Below are 18214 nucleotides of genomic sequence, written 5' to 3'. Positions count from 1 at the left end.
GACATCTCAAGCACTGTCTCTGAAAAAGGAAATTGAATTCCTCTTTCTTGAAAATGTGCTAAAAGAGCAAACTCTCTCTGAATCTTAATAGTTCATTAGGACCTCACCTGAAATTCTTAAAAATGGCCAAACAGGAAGTATATGTATAGGCTCATTAAGCTATCTGCCTGTAAGTCTCTTTAGCCTTAGCACAGGCCAAAACAGACCAAAAGAGTTGCTATAGTCTTTGCAGGAAAAGATAAATTATAAGAGAAATAATCTTCAAAAGAGCACAGAGAGCAACACCTGGCTACTTTTTCTGTGGCTATGTTTGAGCTCAGTCCTCAAGCTTCCAAGGGCAGGTGCCCAGGGTAGATAGGTTGTAATAGCCGGAATGCAAGTTCTGATCTGTGAGTGGGCAAAGCAAAAAGCTCTGCCCTAGAACAAACACCACAGCTCGGCTGCATGGGTATGTTCACTGGGGTACAGAGACAGCAGAGATCAATTCAAAATCTGTAGTGCTTCTCTGCCGCTGGCTCTGTGATGGTATCCTGCACAAGTATGTAGCAAATGCCTCATGTTCTCCCATCAGCTCCCATCCTCCTACACACCGTCAGGAAAGTAAGTTGTACTTATACATGTGACCTAAAGAGAGAAGGGCTTCAGGCAGTAGCAAAATTAAAACTGTTTGTTTCCATTATATTCTTATTTATAGTATTCATTGCCTGCATGAAATAAACGCAGGCAGGGAAATGCCTCTCTAGTAACCTACAAAAGACCCTTCAGAGAGAAACTACCGTGAGCATGAAAAGTATATTACAAATGTAACTACTGTTATTTACAAATCACTCTAAGTCACGGAAAGACAGAAATAGGAAAGGCCTGGGGACGTCGGGAGCAGCACAGAGGCTGCTTGAGAAGTCTTCTGCAGCCAGACAGAAGAGGCACTGCCCGACAGTCGGGGGCGAGCGGACAGGCTCCCACCCTGGCGCGGGGCGGACGAGGAAGGTGCCATCCCTGCGCGAACCCGGCGGCTCCTGCGGCCGCTGCCCTGCCCTGCCCCGACCCGGGGCCGGCGCGGGCAGCGCCCCGTCACAGGGCGGGGAGAGGCACGGCAGGAAGTCGGTTCTGGTTCCTGGGTTAAGGCGCCCGGGCAGGAGCGAGTGCCCTGTGCCGGGAGCGGCCGCGGGCTCCGTGCGGCGCTCGTAAGTCTGAGTCGCTTTGGAAACCACGCGCTCCGGCGCTGCCGCGGGAGCGGCGGGGCTCGGCCCGGGGCCACAGTGCGCGCCAGGGCATCCCGAGCCGGGGCTCCCGGGCCGCGCTTCCGCCCCCCGCTCCCGGCGGCGCCGCTTCCCCCTCGGCGCCGCTCGGCCCGGCTCGGGAGCGGAGCCGGGGGCGCGTCGTTTGCGTGCGGAGGCGCTCCGGGAGCGGGGAATCGGGGGACGGGATCAGCGGGCTCGCTGCCGGGAGGCGATGGCCCGGGCGGCGAGCGCAGGAGCAGGAAGAAGGCGGCTGCCCCCGCGGGCAGAGGCAGCGCGGCGGGGGGAGCGAACCCCAGCGCTGCGGGAATCGCCGTCCCGAGCCCTGAGCGCACCGGGGCTGCCCAGCTCTAACCCTGCTGTGCCATCAGGGGCTTCTGCTGTGTTAACGACGCGTCCCGCCGTCGGGCAAAGCAGGAATTGTGTCTACTCAGAAAAAAATAAGGGAAAAAACAAAACACAAAAAAGTTCAATGAGCTCTCAGTCTCTCACAAATGATTACCTCAACAGGCTTCCAGTTCCCAAGATGATGACAGTGTAACTTAGAAAATATAGCAATCGAAACATCTGTTTTGAGAGCAGAAATATGTAGAGAAGTACTTTCAGTTGGATGGCACCTGTGTTCTCATCTCTCATGAAACTATGAGAGGTAGGAAAGTGTATTATGAATTAATGTGCATATACACGATTAGCTAAAACCTTTCTTTCATAATTTAATGGCAATATGAAAATAGTATGGCAATAGAGGCAATATGAAAACTAGTATGAAAACTTTAGTGAGCTGTGAGCTGGGATTGCAGCAAAAATATGTTGCTAATCTTTGTGTTGGAGCTTTTTTGGCATTTGACTAAGAAAATGCATATTACTACTTTTCTTCCCACCACCTATATCAGCAAAATGTTTCTGATTTTAAACAAGAATTTTAATATAATTTGCAGGTTTCATTTGTTGTTTACTTAGAAGTTTGTCTTACAACATTAGCTGTACTCAGTGGTTATCCAGTGTACAAGTCTTTACTCAAATATGAAATTCCAGTTGTCATTGCCATAGCTCCAGCAGCATAGCACTGACAGGTATTCACACTTGCAGGACAACTTCTCTAACTAATCTCTTAATTCTGACCCTCTTGGAATAAATGCAGCATTTTGTAGTGCTGCATTTCTGCTGACTATATATTGCTGTTAATGATTGTGAAAGCCTTTAGGATCTAATGAATATCCACAATGTAAGTTGCTGAAGATCAGGATTGTCAGCTTTGAGCTGAATTATGTTCCAGCTGCCATTTGGATACAGCATAAGTAATCATAACTGATTAAAATAGTGGGGATATTTGGGTTGGGTTTTTTTGGTTTGTTGGTTTTTGGGGGGTTTTTTTAGGGCTGTTGGGAGGGAGTTTTTTCCTCTTCACTGGATGCAGGGAGAAGGGTAAATGACAAGGAACAGTTGGCAAATTCCCTGATAAATATTGATGCCTATGGAGGAGAAGCAGGAAAATGAGCCAGTTTTTCTAACTGCAAGGAGTTCTGGATATGAGACAGATAACATAAGAAGCAGTTATTTATTCCAGCAGCAGGCAACCTGGGGTGTGACTACAGAGTAGTTTAATCCAATCTAAATCTAGACTGCGGCAGTCCTGCCCACGGCTAGTCGCATGTTCCCACTGCCTCCTTGTGCTGGTAGTAGTGCTCCAGCAGCCTTGCAGTGAGCTAGCTCCAGTTTTAATTCCGAGGTTGGTTTTTTTAGGGGGTTTGTTGTTGCTTTTTTGAGGAAGTAAGGAGCTACTTTGGCATACTCAGCTGTGTAGCATAGAAGTACTGATAGCGGTACCAGTAAGCAGCAAAAATGTGCGGCCAGAGGTGTGGGAAGGCTGGCCTATCCTTCTCAGTGCAGACTTGTGACACTGTTACACAACTGTGACTTCATGTTACAATTCAAACACATAGAACAGTGCTGCTGTTGAACACAGTTCTGTCTGCCTATTGCTGATTTCTGTCCCTGTGCAGGCTTCCTTGTGTTACCGTGCCATTTGAAGTGGTCTGTGGATCTGACCTGCATTAAAACTAATGCGGCAAAAATACATTTAGTGTTTAGTTTTAAACTGGATTGGTTTACCGGTACGGTTTACAGAAAGGTTGCTCAGGCAGGAAGAAAGGGAAGGGTAAGGTCAAAGAAGAATGTCTAGGGTATGGGGCAAATGTAGGACCAATTCTAGTTACAGTGCCATCTTAAAGTGTCACTAGTAATGACTTTCATTGACCTTTCTTTGCATGGAGTCTGAAGTTTAGGGAGCTACCAGTAAATTATTTTTCCATCCAAAGTAGAAAATCGGGCACTGTGCTACAGTTCTGCCTGTTGGATCAATTACTTTTGATACCATCAGTCCAAATGACAGAATCACTGTTTGTTAATGTTCCCATTTACAATGAATGACTAAAAGGCTGGAAATCAGGTATAAGTTTTAAATACTGCAGTTCAAATGGAGATTTGAGTTTGCATGAATGAAATTAAAACCTTCATTTTCTGTGAACTGTGAGTCACATGGAGCTAAGCCCTATTCTCTCCATTAGAAGCTGAACATAGTTTTTTAGATCCCATTGTACTCATTTTTTGAAGTTATCTCATATGTACAGGACATGCCATTTACTAGGCAAGTTGTTAACATTGGAGGTTTTCAGGCGAGTACAAAATCAATACTGATGCAAACTTCACAAGCTTTTGAAGATTGTGAGAACACGCTTTCAGTCACTTTCAGCTATAACAATGCTCTCTGCAGTTTAGCACTGTCCCTGAAGGCAGATATAATATCTGATTTTATTCATTGAACTACACAGAGCAGTCCTCCATCTGAAAAGGAAAGAAAGCCTACTCATTTAGTCAAAGGTGTGCCCCAGATATGAGCATGAATATTCCATTTATTGAAGGAATACCATTTGGAGGAGGAAGGAGGTGGATGAAGTAGCCTGTGTTACTAACAAAGCTTTGAGACACTATGCACTGTCGGGGATTATAAACTACTGAACAAAACAAGTCAAACAAACAAAGCCTTTCATGTGAAACAATGTAGGCCTTTTATGCAAAATTTGTAAACTTGGATTTCAGTAACATTTATGACATCAAAGGATCCCTAAAAAATTCCAAGTCGTTAAAGAATTTGCTTCACTGCTATTGAAGTACAGCTAAGCCAGAGGTGAGATACAATTGCTTTTCCTGTCAGTAAAATAAAATTGGCAGGACAAAAAAGTGTGATGTTCGTACAGTAGTCTTTTGAGCCTTTTAGAAAAGTTAGAGCACATTTGTGTATTCAAGCCCTGTGATAGGGAATATATTCAAAAGCAGGGAACAAAATCATCAAGCTGCAATCTTCAGAATTTTGAGCAGTGTCCAAGGCAAGTTACCCTATACTCTTCTTGCCGGGTTTATCCTCATGTCACTTTCTTTAGTAGTATTTGTGGTTTATGCATAATCCCAGGAGATAGTGAGAGATGATAGTGGCAGTCCACACTGTTTTAAATAAGAAATAGATGAGAGATGAAATTGCTATTTTGTTTTTTGCTCTGGGGTGGGGGTTGAGACTTGACTAACTTGTTCTCTATTGTACTTTTATTATGCTAAATTTTGATCTTAAAATTAGTATCATATATTACTATAGAAGTAAATGACCTCTGTTTGCAAAGTTCTTGAAATTGGAGTCTGACATTTAGTAGTGTTCTAGTCTTATGTGTCAAAGTTGATAGCTGTAGTTTTGGCAGTTGTTACTGAAATTGTACACAAAGTGTAAAAAGTTCATAATATTGGATAAAAAGGTCCAAGTCTTGATAATTTGTACTGGTTGGTATCATTGATTTTTAGATAAAAGGTGTTTTAGCTCTACCTCAGGGTAGCTTGTGTTGACATTTTCAAATTTGGCACAGAATGGGATAGGTTGTGACCTAATTGAGTTTTTATCTTTTTATATCTTAATGCTGATGGGAAGGATGTGTGCTAATGTTTTTACAAACAGTTCCATGGGTGAATGGGTATGGATGTTAAGATCTTTGAAATAGATCTTAATGTCTTTACCAACTTCAAGCAGCAAGTTTGTTGCACAGCCCAGACAGTTTGACTCCTAAAACAGATAAATGGGTCCTTACAAGCTTGAGTTTCTGAACTTCGGGGTAAAATGACAGGTTCAAGGGGGAATATGTGGTAGGGAGTCTGGGAAGGCTGTACCTTCCTAGTACTTCAGCCATGGGGTAAGGAAGAGGGCATCATGCAGCCAGGAGTTCAGGATAAAAGGAGGCTGCGCTCTCCAAAACAGAGAGAAAACCGCACGGGCGTGTGCCCCAGGGGACTCTCCCTCCCTTTATTCTAATCAGGTTCCAGGACTCTGTCCTGGACACTGGCTTTTCATAGCATGATTTTTCCACACAATGCCAAAAGCTGAGTTTAGCTTTGGTCATTAATGCTGTCTTTATTTCACAATTATGCAAATGTTAAACTTTTGGAGATCATATAAAATCTGGTAACTGGTAATCTGCACCAATTTCAAGTCTTAATCTTAAACACTGTAACTAAAGATACATTTATACATTCTATACATTCAGAATTGGATTAAGAGTTAAGCTACTTTTGTTTGTCTGTTGTTTAAACCTATCCCTGGACATAAAATTAAACATTGAGGTGAACAGAGCTATAGTTCAAGTTATGCTGTTAATGGTCAGATATACTGCACATATCACTTGAATACAACAGTGGTACAAGTCATGCTATATATGACTTGTATATACAACTTTTAGTTATATACTGCTGTTTCTTAGTGTTCTCTCTTTTTCCTTCTGATTATTTTTCAGGTCTGTTAACTTGACCATGTGATGAAACAACATTGGGAATTATGGACAAAAACATTGGAGAACAGCTTAACAAAGCTTATGAAGCCTATCGACAAGCATGCATGGAGAGGGACCATGCTGTGAAAGAACTACAGCAAAAAGTAGGTGTTGGAAGCTGAATTCTATCTTTAAAGCCCTCCTTCCCATGGGGGATGATAGTATATGTAGATGCCAGTTTCACTTTAACTATGCACACTTTAGTGCATCTGTTAAAGTTGAAGATTGCCATTATGAAACCATGTCAATACACAGCAAAGCAAGTTACTAGGCTATGAATTTAGTAGGTGGGTTTCTGGTTTTTGACCTTAGAATTTCTTTTTGTACTTTTAATAGTTTTAAAGGTTGGAAAAGTGTTGTCTGTTTTGGAGTGTTAATGAAGTCTTCTAATGTAAACACAACAAAAATGTATATAAAATTCTCCTTATTTTAACAAAGTACATTTTGGAATTTAATTTGCATTCTTAAAAAATAATTTTTATATTATTAATGTAAATAGCTTAAATTAAACCATCTTTGTGACAAATGTACCTGAAAGTTGCTAGAATAAGTATTCTCTTTTATTCGTTAATGGAGTAACAGAAAGTTTCTGGAGGCATTCTGACCACTAAGAAGCACATTTGAAGTTTTAGTTAGTCTGTTGCAGAAAACATTAGTTCAGTCAAAACTCCTCTGGAACTTCTCAAATAGGACAGCATATTTCAAAGCTATCAGGTTTGGGCTTTGTCATAGTTTTTTTATCATACATATTCTGCCCAGCAACGGAACCTCTGTTACAGGAAGGCTTGAATGTTTTCATTACTACAGGATTTTCTGATACTCAGTAGAGCTAGTAGGCTGGGACTTAGCTCAGAGGCCAATGAACCATATTCCATGTCAAGTTATGGAGCAGTAGTATAATTGGAAGCAGAGAAGGATCTAATGGAGAATATTCTGATATCTGGGCCCAATCTTGCTATCTCCTTGCATGGCAAAGTAAACTAGCCAAGGCATCACAGAACAAACACATTTCAAGTCAGTCATGTGTGCAATCATCCACTGTACAGTCTGTCTCTATTCATAGTCTTGCAGCAGTGCTGGTGTAAATCTGTAGAGGTCTCTTTACATAACAAGTATAAGTAGTGTGATTTTTGTGCTGAAATTACAACTAATTAACAAAAGGCAAGACATTTTAGAATGTTTAGGGATCTTTTAAATTCTGTCTCTTAGGGTGAGCTATTAACTATTTGAAGAAAAGCCTGTTAAGTTAATGCCCTTGAATAATCTAAAACTACATGAAAGAATCTTCTGACCAAGAAACAAGGCATTGAGTGCAAGATGAGATAGTCCTTCCAAGGTCCATACAAGAAAGCCAGAGAAGTGTGAGATCATCAGTGCTAAGTGAACTAAATGCTTGCAAGATTGCTCTCTGCATTTTCACTGGTTCAGAAATTAAAAATGTAAGCCTTTGATAAAGGATTACTACCAGTTTAAATCTTTGTCCTAATCGAACTTTCAGTAGTTGAATTTTATGATTTCAAAAGAGAACAAAAGTATTTTTTTCAAGAAGAGTTGATACTAAAATTACTTGGGTTTTATTATTTGTGTTGCTTTTTTTGAACCAAACTCCTCTGTTTTTTGAATGACCTTTGTACAGTGCTTTACTCTAGTAACTTCCTCTGTTCATTGTGTGGCCTCCACACACTGTTGGATTGTCCACCATGCTGTTGTTAACAGTTTACTACTTAAGTTACCGATAGGCCACTTGTTTTGCCAGTCTCTAGAGCTGGGAGCCATGTCAAGCACACAGAAGCCAGAGTCATCTCGGCCAGATGGTGTTTGATACAGATGGATGGTTGGTTGTCATGCAGATCTTCTAGTTGGTAACTTGTTGCTGCCATCTGACTCAAGGAATAATTTGTGCACACTGGCTGTCAAAAGCATCTTCTCTTCTGTCTGTTTTAGCTGTCATGTCTGTGCTCTGTACAGAAGTGTTGACAAGACATTGCTGTTGTACATTTTCAATTTGGTTCTCAGTGATTTTTCTGCTTCATGAGGTCTCTTATAGCTGCTGGAGTGTACTGCTCTTTGATCACTTTTTTTTTTTTTTAAACACACCAAAAAAAAAAAATCATCCCATAGCACAGCTACTACCTGGCCTTTTAAAATCAATTTTGCTTGTAGATTTTTTTTCCTGCCTGCTTTACAGACAAACACAGCGGACAGTAGGAGGGTATAGAATTTAAATGTGTCTGAGATTTGAGAATTAGATAGCACTATGGCTAACCTATGAATAGACATGAAAACAATGCTGAGTCTTGTCCCAGATGGTGGCAGGTGGTGACCTCTTCAGTAATAGACATATTCCGAATTGCAGAAAAATTCAGTGCATTCCTGAAAGTTTTCTTGTTGGGATTTCACAAGTTTTCTTGCTTGTTTTTAGCACTGCTGTAACTGCAGCATTAGGCATGTGCTAATGAAATAATAGTTTTGAATATTAGCAACTTCCTGCCACCTGGCCATTCATTCAATTAATGGACTGTCTAGCAAAATTTACAGTTTGATGAAATACAAGCAGTATTATTAAAGGAGTCTGTGTGGCCTTTTATAGCATGAGTTGTAGTATTGGAGACAAAGGATGGGGCTTTTTGCTTACCTTCCTCCCCAGCCCCGTTATGTAGGCTAGGAAAACTAGTCCACTACATTCAAAGAAATGTACAAAACTGTTCATAGGCAGTCAAAATGGTTTACAGAGTATCTGTGCTATGGAATAAACAATGTTGTTGTTTTCCATCTAAAATCTACATTTTTAAAAGCCTATCTTTATATTATTTGTTAGAAAATATCCAGGGGAAAATGACTTTTTTCTATAGATAAACTGATAAGCATTCTGAAGAATACTAAAATTTTAATTTGAGCACAATGTATTCTACATCTGTAAATGAAGAATCCTAACTTAAAAGTTACCCTTTACAACTGCCACAGCTGAAATAGTTATTAAAACTCAGAGGTTGTTTCCTATAATACCTTTTCTAATCAGTACAGTCCCAAAAAGATGGACTTGCCAAAGGTTTTTACTCAGACGACCACAACTACTGTTATCTTTAAAAATCAGAGCTGCTTTTTATATGCCGAATAGGAGACCCCTAGTCAAAACAGAATAAGATTAATGCTAATTAAATTATATTTGCAGACAGAAAACTACATGCAGCAAATACGTGAACAGCAGGAAAAGATAGAGCTTCAAAACAGCATTATTGCAAAACTGAAATCACAGTTGGCTGCTCTGAATGCTAATAGAGGTATGTACTCCAGTTTGCACATGATTGCTTTTTATGCTGTGTTGCACTGATGAATAGTTCTGACTTTGTTGCTTCAGTTTTTACAATATACATATTTCAAATGAGTATCATACTTTCCTGTGAATGTGAGAGTTAACACAAATGTGCCGTTTCAAGATCTATTTATAAAATTCAACACTTCTGGGGTCTCTCTTTATCCTCTTCAAGAAATGGTGAGATTTTCTATAGAGGTAGAATCTGCTTACACTGAAGCCAATAAAAGTTATGAAAATATGGATTCAAATCATTTGCTACATTTTTTTAAATTGTTACATAATTATTTTTACATTTACCTGTTAAAAAGTATATCTCGGGTTGTTCTAGATGTGAGTACTATGATTATATGTCTTTTATGTTAGATGAATCTTGTGATGCTAATCTTACTGCATAAGCAGAACTTTATAAGCAGGTAATTCTCTTTCAGATCAAATAGTCATTGATGGATATTTTTCACTGTTTGACTGTATTACACAAATAAGAGAAAAGAGTCAAAGTAACCATGTGTTAATCTGCCATGCTCATTAAATATTTATTCACACTAGCCTAACACTCCTGGTTTTCATAAATACTAGCAAAGTGGCTGACTTTTATTTCTAAGAGTACATGTACATTTCTTTATTGCCGATTTAGTCTTGCATTGTCTCTAACCACAGAATTTAGCATTTCTTGCTTGTTTAATATGAAGGCTTGCTCAAAGAACATAAAGAAGTCTATAAAGAAGCTATAAGTCTAGCTTCTTTTAATTTTGCTTTTACTTAGAAGCTGACCGTGAAAAATGCAGCAAGAGTCAGTGGCTTTTTTTTTTTTTTCTTTAAGGCAATGCGCATCCTTACATTCTGATTCGTGAAGACATGGAAACATCCAACTTGCCTTTCAGGCAGCTCTCTGAAAAACTGAATATAGCAAAGCAAAGAGAAAAACTCCTAAAGGTATGTCACCTGCAGTAAGTTCACTTTTGTGCTGTGGGAACCTAAAAGATAAGTGAGATATTTATGGGTGCCTATGAACAGAACCATCACATGCATTAATTCTGACCCTGGCAAAAAGAAGATAAGACACCACACATGAAGTGCATGAGTGTTGTGCCACTGCAGCCTGTTTAGGTGAACTAAGCATTATCTTTGGTCCTTCCCAGTGAAATCTCTGTTTGGCCATCAAGCTCTCTAGAACAGTTTTGACCATAAAGCAGGAGCTTAGTTGATTATTTATTTCTTAACTTGCCAAAACCCATAAAAGGGCTTTTTCTTTCTTACAAGAGCATTTCACATTGCAAACGGTCTCTGTGTTTTTGCAAGAAATGGAGAATCTGCACTCCAAAAGTTGTGGAGTGGGAAGTGAACAATCCATTGCTCGGGAGATGCTGATTTGTTTGGGTTTTTTAAATAGCCAGAGTTAAGATGATGTCTTTTCTGCCTCTCATTGAAGTAACATTAAGATTTTCACTACAGCCTATTAAGTGTAACAGCAATGAGAATAAAGTAATAGCCCAGAATAGCTGGGAAATGCCTTGAATGGATTTTACATATTGAGAAAAGACAGTGACAGAAATGCACAAAGTGGCATTGTTCTTATTGTAAGTCATCTCACTGTGGTGTTTGAGAGCTGTCTTGTAACATAGAGTCTCTTATTTTTGAATGTGAATCTCCATAGCAGAGACTTCCTAAGGGTCTTTAAAAGACCCTTGTGAGAAATCAGGCATTAGAATTAAAGAGTCAATTTCAGGATTTATTTCCTAAGCTACAAACAAATTAATTGTGATAAATTCACAGAAACACATTTTTTATCAGAAATGCAATTCCATTAGATCCAAAAATAATTTCATTGAATTACTGGTGCTTGCTTAGTTATCCTGAAGGAATCTTATATGAGACTAAGCCTTTGCAAACATTTTAAACATACTGCCAGCAAATATTTCTATACGCTCCTTTTCTATTTAAAATAGTCTTTTTATATTTTTTCTACACCAGAATCTGTAATTATAAGATATCATTTCTTTCCTTGTCTTTGCACTTACTTGCATTAAAACACAGCTGAAGGGTTAATTCTTTGATGGAACATCTTTGCCTATTTTTGCAGTTTGCTGTCTTGAGTTGGATAAAAATTATGTCTTATGGTTGCACATGAAGATCTGACCAAGTCTAGTATTTCATAGTCTTCTTTCTGAATGCTTACTACAGAACAATAGTTTTAAGCAACTTAGTCATATAATAAGTTAGGAATGAAAGGAAGATGTGTTACCTGCTCATCTTATGGGGAAACACTGAAATAATGTGATCTCTACAGGAGATTATAGGCAATGCATGAGAAGCTGGAATCATCATTTCTAGAGCTATTTTCCTAATGGAATGTAGGTTATTTTCTTTATCTGCATATTTGTTTTGTGTAGCCCATTGCTGCAGTTACCTCTCAGCAACAGGTATTTCATCTGGATTTTGCTTCTTCTATTCCATGAACAGAAATATTTCTGAGATACCTCCATGCAGAATGAACTATATTAAGTCTGTCTTTATGGTGTTGCATTTAAACCCAGGCACACTGCTATTCAAATAAGGTCTTTTTAGAGGGGATGTGTAGAGATTTAAACCCATGCAAAGTTGGGTTGACCCAGCCTATTCTCTGTTCCCGTTACTGGGAAAAAGCATGGAGCTTGAGAAAGTATGTTTGACTGGACAAAGGCTGCCTTCTACAGAGGCACATGGATATATTTGCACCATCCTTCCAATGCAAGGAGGACCCTAATGTTTGGCATTGTGTCTAGTAAACTTGACTGATCTGGCAAGTGTGATACAAAAATGTCCAGACAGCACAGCAGAGGCACACACACTTGTACTAGCTCTGGCTGTGTCTTGGCCATGCAATTCATGGCTACGAGGGAAGATATACAGCAGTGTCTCTACACAAGCTATCTTTTGATTGAACAAAAAAAAAAAAACCACAGTAACCCAGTGGAATTCATGCTTCAAGGGAAAATTGGACAACTCTGTGGAAGAGACATCTGTTGAGAGTTAATAAATAGATGGAAACTATAACTAAGAAGATCTGGGAATTTATTAACAGATATATCATGCATGTCTCCTGTTTTCTTGTACTTTTTTTTCCTCAGATGTCATATTTTGACATCTCTTAAACTGAAAATCCACCATCCTGTCACTGACCCAGTATAGTTTTCTTGTGTGTAATTCAATAAAGTATTGGCTTTTTCAGGTATTGAAATTTGGAAGTTTGAATATTCTATTTTGAAAGCCTGTATTTTTCTAATAATATTCTATCCACAGTCTGTTCTAAACCAAATAAATTATTCCTACAGCCATTGTCCTCTACACTGTCCTTGAAATTCAGTCTCCCATGGCAGAAGATGCTTGGATTTATTGAAACCTTTTGAAACTCTCATTTGCTAAGTCCAGTGGGATTTTTCAGTGGACTGTATTCTGTCCTGCAGTAAAGTCAATAGAAATCCTGAATTGATTGTAATAGGTGCATGATTAGAGCTTGAATTTCAGAGGTTTAAAATGAGGGAGGAGCTATCTTTTCTTTGTTTTCTAGTAGGTGGTCATACATATGTATTTTATATGCTATTGTCAAGGTCTCTTGCCTGTGTGTCATAAAATGCTTTGAGATTTCTTTTGTTCCCATTTGTCTTCACTGAAAGAAGTGAGTGGCCAGATTGGCTTGCTGGCCAGTACCCAACTATATACATCATTACCAGAATTTTTCAGCCCTCTGCCTGAGAAGACCAAAGGTGCCTGTATTGCTGCCTAGTTTTGAGACCCTGGCTAAACTTTATTAAGTAGGAAGAACTGGGATCCAACCACTGTCTCAGAGCCAAAGCTGTGCAGCAAACTAAAAACCTTAGAGATGAGATGATGTCAAGCTTCTACTTTTTAGAACAGTCAGATATCAGAATCCTTATGAACTTAATAAGACATGAAGCTAAAGTCAGCTCCTGTGACAAGAAAATATGCTTATGATCCCATTTTGCTGGTTCAAGAACCTCAGTATTAAACACTGTCTGGAATTGGTTCGTCAAGAGTGTCTTGTGCCATGAAAAGGAGGAAGAAACTGTATGTCAGGGATGAATGATACAAATGTTACATATTTCAAAACTCTTCATCCTACAATAAATGTTTAGCTCTTTTGTGCAGAACATAGGCAGAAGAATGGCAGACATATAATAGCCATCTTTATGTTCTAAATTATAGGGCTAAAATTACTTATGTAACCAAGAGGAACTACTGCAGCAGTCTTGTGGAGTTCCATGTTCCAGTCCATACCAGCTTCACTAGTGTCACTTTGTTTCCTATCTTTAATGCAAAGAAAGCTGGACTTGATTTTTTGGTGGCTGATAATATTGTGCATGTAGCTGTTATTTGCTGCTGATACAATGTATGCAGCAGGATTAGGCCGTAATATAAGATATAAGAAATTCTGGTATTGAAAGCCTTTTCTCCTATTGCTTCATCTGCTTAATTTATCTCTACCCAATAATAAAGAAGAGTTTGTGGGGAAACTGTTAAAAGTCACAGTTAATATTCCTTGAGACCACTTATAGTAGTCATCAGTTGAATAGTTCATCAGTTGAATTGTGTTTTTCCTTGAAACTACCTGACCATTTGTTTGTTTTAGGAAGCCACGGAAACAGGCCATTATAGCACACTTCAGGGAAAAATAAAGGAACCTGCCTTTGCTGCAGTACAGTCTGGGGGCTGACTGGCTGCGGAGCAGCTCTGCTGGGAAAGGGCTGGGATCTTGTTAGACAGCAAGCTGAGCATGAGCCAGCAGCGTGTCCTGACAAAAAAGAAGGGTAACAGCTCCCTGTGTTATATTAACAGGAGCACAGCTAGCACACCCAGGGAAGAGGGTATTTCCCTCTATTCAGTGTTCACTGGACTGCATCTGGAATAATGAACTGGGCTTAGGGATCTCCAGTACGCAAAAAACATTGACAAACTACAGTGAGTTCAGCAGAAGCCCCACTGAGCTAACTGGGGGCTGGAGTACATATTCCAAGAGAAGGTGCAAAATCTGCTCTTGTCCAACCTTTCCCCGAAGGTGGCTTCAGGGAAAGCGAATAGCATTCCAATACCTACATTCAGGTTATCAGGCAGATGGAGCCAGGCTCTTAATGGTGTTGTTGATGCCTAGAGAGGCTGCCTAGGCCAGAGGCTAGACAGTGTTAAAGGAATAAAGTAGGTGTTTATTAAAAGGCCTTTAAAAGATACACCTTGGGCAGTCCAAGAGCCTGGCTGTGGCTCCACCCAAGATGCACCCCAACCACGAGTTTTCACACTTTTATAAGTTTTGGTCCATTTACATATTTGGGTTAATTGTCCAATTACAGCTTCAGGTTATGAAGTCGCATCCTCCCAGATTGCTCTCCTCAATTTGCCATTGTTTACACTTTTTGGGCCTGAAGCCACAATGGTGTCCTTGGTTCTCAGGCTGGAAAAGGATTGTTTTGTCTAGCAAAACTGTGAAGAGAACTTGCTAACACTTTATATGAAGTTCAGAGCTACATATTAATACAGTGCAGAATCTGGAAAATATGACAGTTAAAACTTAAGACATCAGTGCATGGCAGGAGGATAAGAGACAACAGGCAGATGAAACAGGAAAGGTTCAGACTGAACATAGCGGAAAACATTTCACCATGAGGACAGCCAGGCATGGGAAAAGTGCAGTCTTCATCCTTGAGAAATTCAAGGTTAAATTGAGTAACCTGATCAGACATTGTAACTGACCCTGATTTGATTAGAAGCTAGAGAATCCTGGAAGTCCCTTCCAATTTCAGTTATCCTCTGATCCTATGAAGTCTCTGCAAAAGAAAAGATACCTATCTGTTCATAATATATACATGACCATTTTGCTGACAGCTAATACCAGCATGCTTAAAAGACCTGTGCGACATATTTATAAAATTTATAAAGTTTATGAAGCTTATCAAGCATTAGCTTTGTAATCTTCAGCCAGTTTAGAAGGGTTACCACATCATTGCAAACTGCCAGGCACAGTATTGGAAACTCTTAAGAGCATCAAGCTATGAAGGGTTGTGTTATTGAAAGATCCCAAAAGGTGTAATTGCTTCTCCAGGGTTTTTCCTGGTATCCCGATGGTGCACAGGAATGATGATTTCCATCAGCATGTACTGATATGTCTTCACGGTAACACGGCTCTTCTCATGTGGCTTTCTTCCCTGCTTGCTTAAATCTTGTCCTTGCTTCCTGCAGATGTAGGAGAAATGAAGGAGAACTACTGGCCATTTCTGCAGGGTCTCCAGTTATCTGAGGGCCTTTGCAAACCCACATGTGAATTGGAGCTGTAATAGTCTCACAGACTAATTATGCTGTATCACAGGCTCAGTGAGTTATTTTACTGTCCTTAAGATACAATTGTTCCTCAAGGGCAAGTACTATCTTTGATGAAAGCTTTTTCCTAGGTGTTTGGATTTCCAGCAAATTATGAAGGAAAACACAGGAGAAGCTGTATCCCCTTACTTTATATTTAAATAATATATTATATTTTAAAACAGGTCAATTGAATTTGACCTGTCAGAAATGCAAAGCATAGTAGAGTTAGGATTAAGGAGTTTTTCTGGGATTGAAACATGCCATTTTTAGACAATGTTTTGAAGTCGCTGAGCAGAAGAGGCTTAATCTGGATCTTTAAGATGCCACCCAAGTCTGGAGTTGCATTGAAGGTCTTACTGTAAAGACTGCATGGCTGTCTTTGTCTAGCAGGGTAGCCCCTACCCACCTGATCTTCAAATGCACAACCTCACCCTATGTAAGTTCCATTTGAAAATAAAACAAAAGATCTTGAGAAAGCATATGGTTGCTCCTTTCCTCTTCATCTTACCCTACCTGTCTACAGACTATATTCTCATACATTCTTCTTTAAGAGTTCATCCTTTGGGCTTACTTCTCACTCTTACAAAGTGTCTCTTTGGGGACACTTTCTGTGACACTTGATACAGTTCCCTAAATTGCATAAACTAACAACCATAACGTTTTCATAGTAGCAGTTTTTAACTGTTGGTTGTTTCTTGAAAATTTTTGCAGCTACTATCTTTGAACATATTAAAAAATTTTGTTTGTTATTTTCTTCTTTTTTCCACAAAAATCCCACATAGTTAAAAGTTCCATGAATTCCTAGATGGATCATCAAAGTGAGAGCAGCCAGGGCGTTTTATTCCACAAATCAGTCTTTATAGGACTGAAATATTTGCAATACAATCCTGGTTATACATAAAGATTGGAGGATGAGAGGCTGGAGAGCAGCCCTACAGAAAGAGACCTGCACTTTGGGTTGCTGGCAAGTTGATAGGAGTCCACAGTGTCCCTTGGCAGCCAAAAGGACCAACTCTGTCCTGGAAGGCATCAGGCACAGCATCGCCAGCCAGGCAAGGGATGGGATTGTCCCACTCTGCTCTGCAATGCTGTAGCCCCACCTCAAACACTGTGTGCAGTTCTGGGTGCCACAAAAAGGACATCAGACTATTAGAGCATGTCCAGAGGAGGGTGACCAAGATGGTGAAAAGTTTTGAAGGCAAGAATTAGGAGGAGCAGCTGAGGTCACTTGTTTGTTGAGCCTGGAAAAGAGAAGGCTCAGGGGTGACCTCATCGCAGTTCACTCCCTCAAGGGCAGCGGTGGACGGGGAGGTGCTGCTCTCCTCTCCTCTCCTCTCCTCTCCTCTCCTCTCCTCTCCTCTCCTCTCCTCTCCTCTCCTCTCCTCTCCTCTCCTCTCCTCTCCTCTCCTCTCCTCTCCTCTCCTCTCCTCTCCTCTCCTCTCCTCTCCTCTCCTCTCCTCTCCTCTCCTCTCCTCTCCTCTCCTCTCTCTGGTGAGCAGCGACAGGACACAAGGACATGGAATGAAGTCACATCAGGGGAAGCTCAGGTTGGACATTAGGAAAGGGTCCTTCACTGAGACCATTGTTGGTCACTGGAACAGGCTCCCCAGGGGAGCTGTCATGGCACTGAGCCTCTCTGGACAATGCTCTAAGTTCTGTGGTTTAAGTAGTCCTGTGAGGAGCAGGGAGCTGGACTCAATGATCCTTATGGGTCCCTTCCAATTGAAGGTATTCTAAGATTCTGTGATTGTGTGATTGTGTTCTTGGGTTTGCTCAATTTGCAGAATTATCAACATGTTCAAAATGGTATAAGATTGAAATTAATTAAATACTATTTGATGTATCATATATGCAAAATATTATACATAAAATGTTAATGTAAATGATATAGTAAGTGAATCAAGAAAGTATCTTGATTTTCTATAAACACTAATATGACTTTGAGAAAGATACAGTTGTTTTGAGAATCACCTATGATGAGTTACAGCTATGTGTAGAGGTAGAAGATCTTCACTATCAATTGAAAATTATTAATGTAATAATCAAGACTGACCCTTACTTGCGATGCAAAACCTACATTTAGCTTATTATAGACTGCTGAATAGTGATATTCCACAAGCCTCAAATTTATTAATTGTACTGGTGTTTCTAAAATTATTTTTTAGGAAGAGTTAGACAGTGAGAGCATGAAATTGAAGCAACTTGAGGACAAAAGCAATCAAAAGGAAAGGAAGCTTTTATCTATTATTTCCAATCAAGATGATAAAATAAGAAATCTGGAAAGCAAATTGCAAGAAGTAAATGAAGCACAAAAGGGTATACAGAAGCCAACATATAAAAGGGAGGTAAGATAAGAAACCAAGTAGAGATAAAATAAAGACAAACATTTGTAAATTATTACTTCTTTCAAACATGAAATGTTTGGAATTCATACTAATTATTCTGAT

At 39.7% G+C, this 18214-nt stretch overlaps 1 protein-coding gene across 3 annotated transcripts in view; it reads left to right on the top strand.

The window, feature by feature from the left end:
- Window positions 1–1110: 1110 nt before the first annotated feature.
- Window positions 1111–18214, top strand: part of TANK (TRAF family member associated NFKB activator) — a 29285-nt gene continuing 12181 nt past the window's right edge. For 2 of the 3 annotated variants that reach the window (XM_054515488.1, XM_036387126.1), the window contains exons 1-6: window positions 1111–1184; window positions 1749–1887; window positions 6068–6207; window positions 9276–9384; window positions 10240–10352; window positions 17933–18112. In XM_054515488.1, the coding sequence (XP_054371463.1) occupies window positions 6109–6207; window positions 9276–9384; window positions 10240–10352; window positions 17933–18112 (501 nt within the window). In that variant the 5' untranslated portion in view covers window positions 1111–1184; window positions 1749–1887; window positions 6068–6108. The remainder of the gene's footprint in view (window positions 1185–1748; window positions 1888–6067; window positions 6208–9275; window positions 9385–10239; window positions 10353–17932; window positions 18113–18214) is intronic. The other variant, XM_036387127.2, reaches the window with a different exon arrangement.

This window comes from Molothrus ater, chromosome 7 (genome assembly GCF_012460135.2).
Source record: "Molothrus ater isolate BHLD 08-10-18 breed brown headed cowbird chromosome 7, BPBGC_Mater_1.1, whole genome shotgun sequence".
Lineage (NCBI taxonomy): Eukaryota > Metazoa > Chordata > Aves > Passeriformes > Icteridae > Molothrus > Molothrus ater.
Note: the sequence above shows the minus strand (reverse complement) of the source record. Positions and strands in the feature narration are given on the sequence as shown.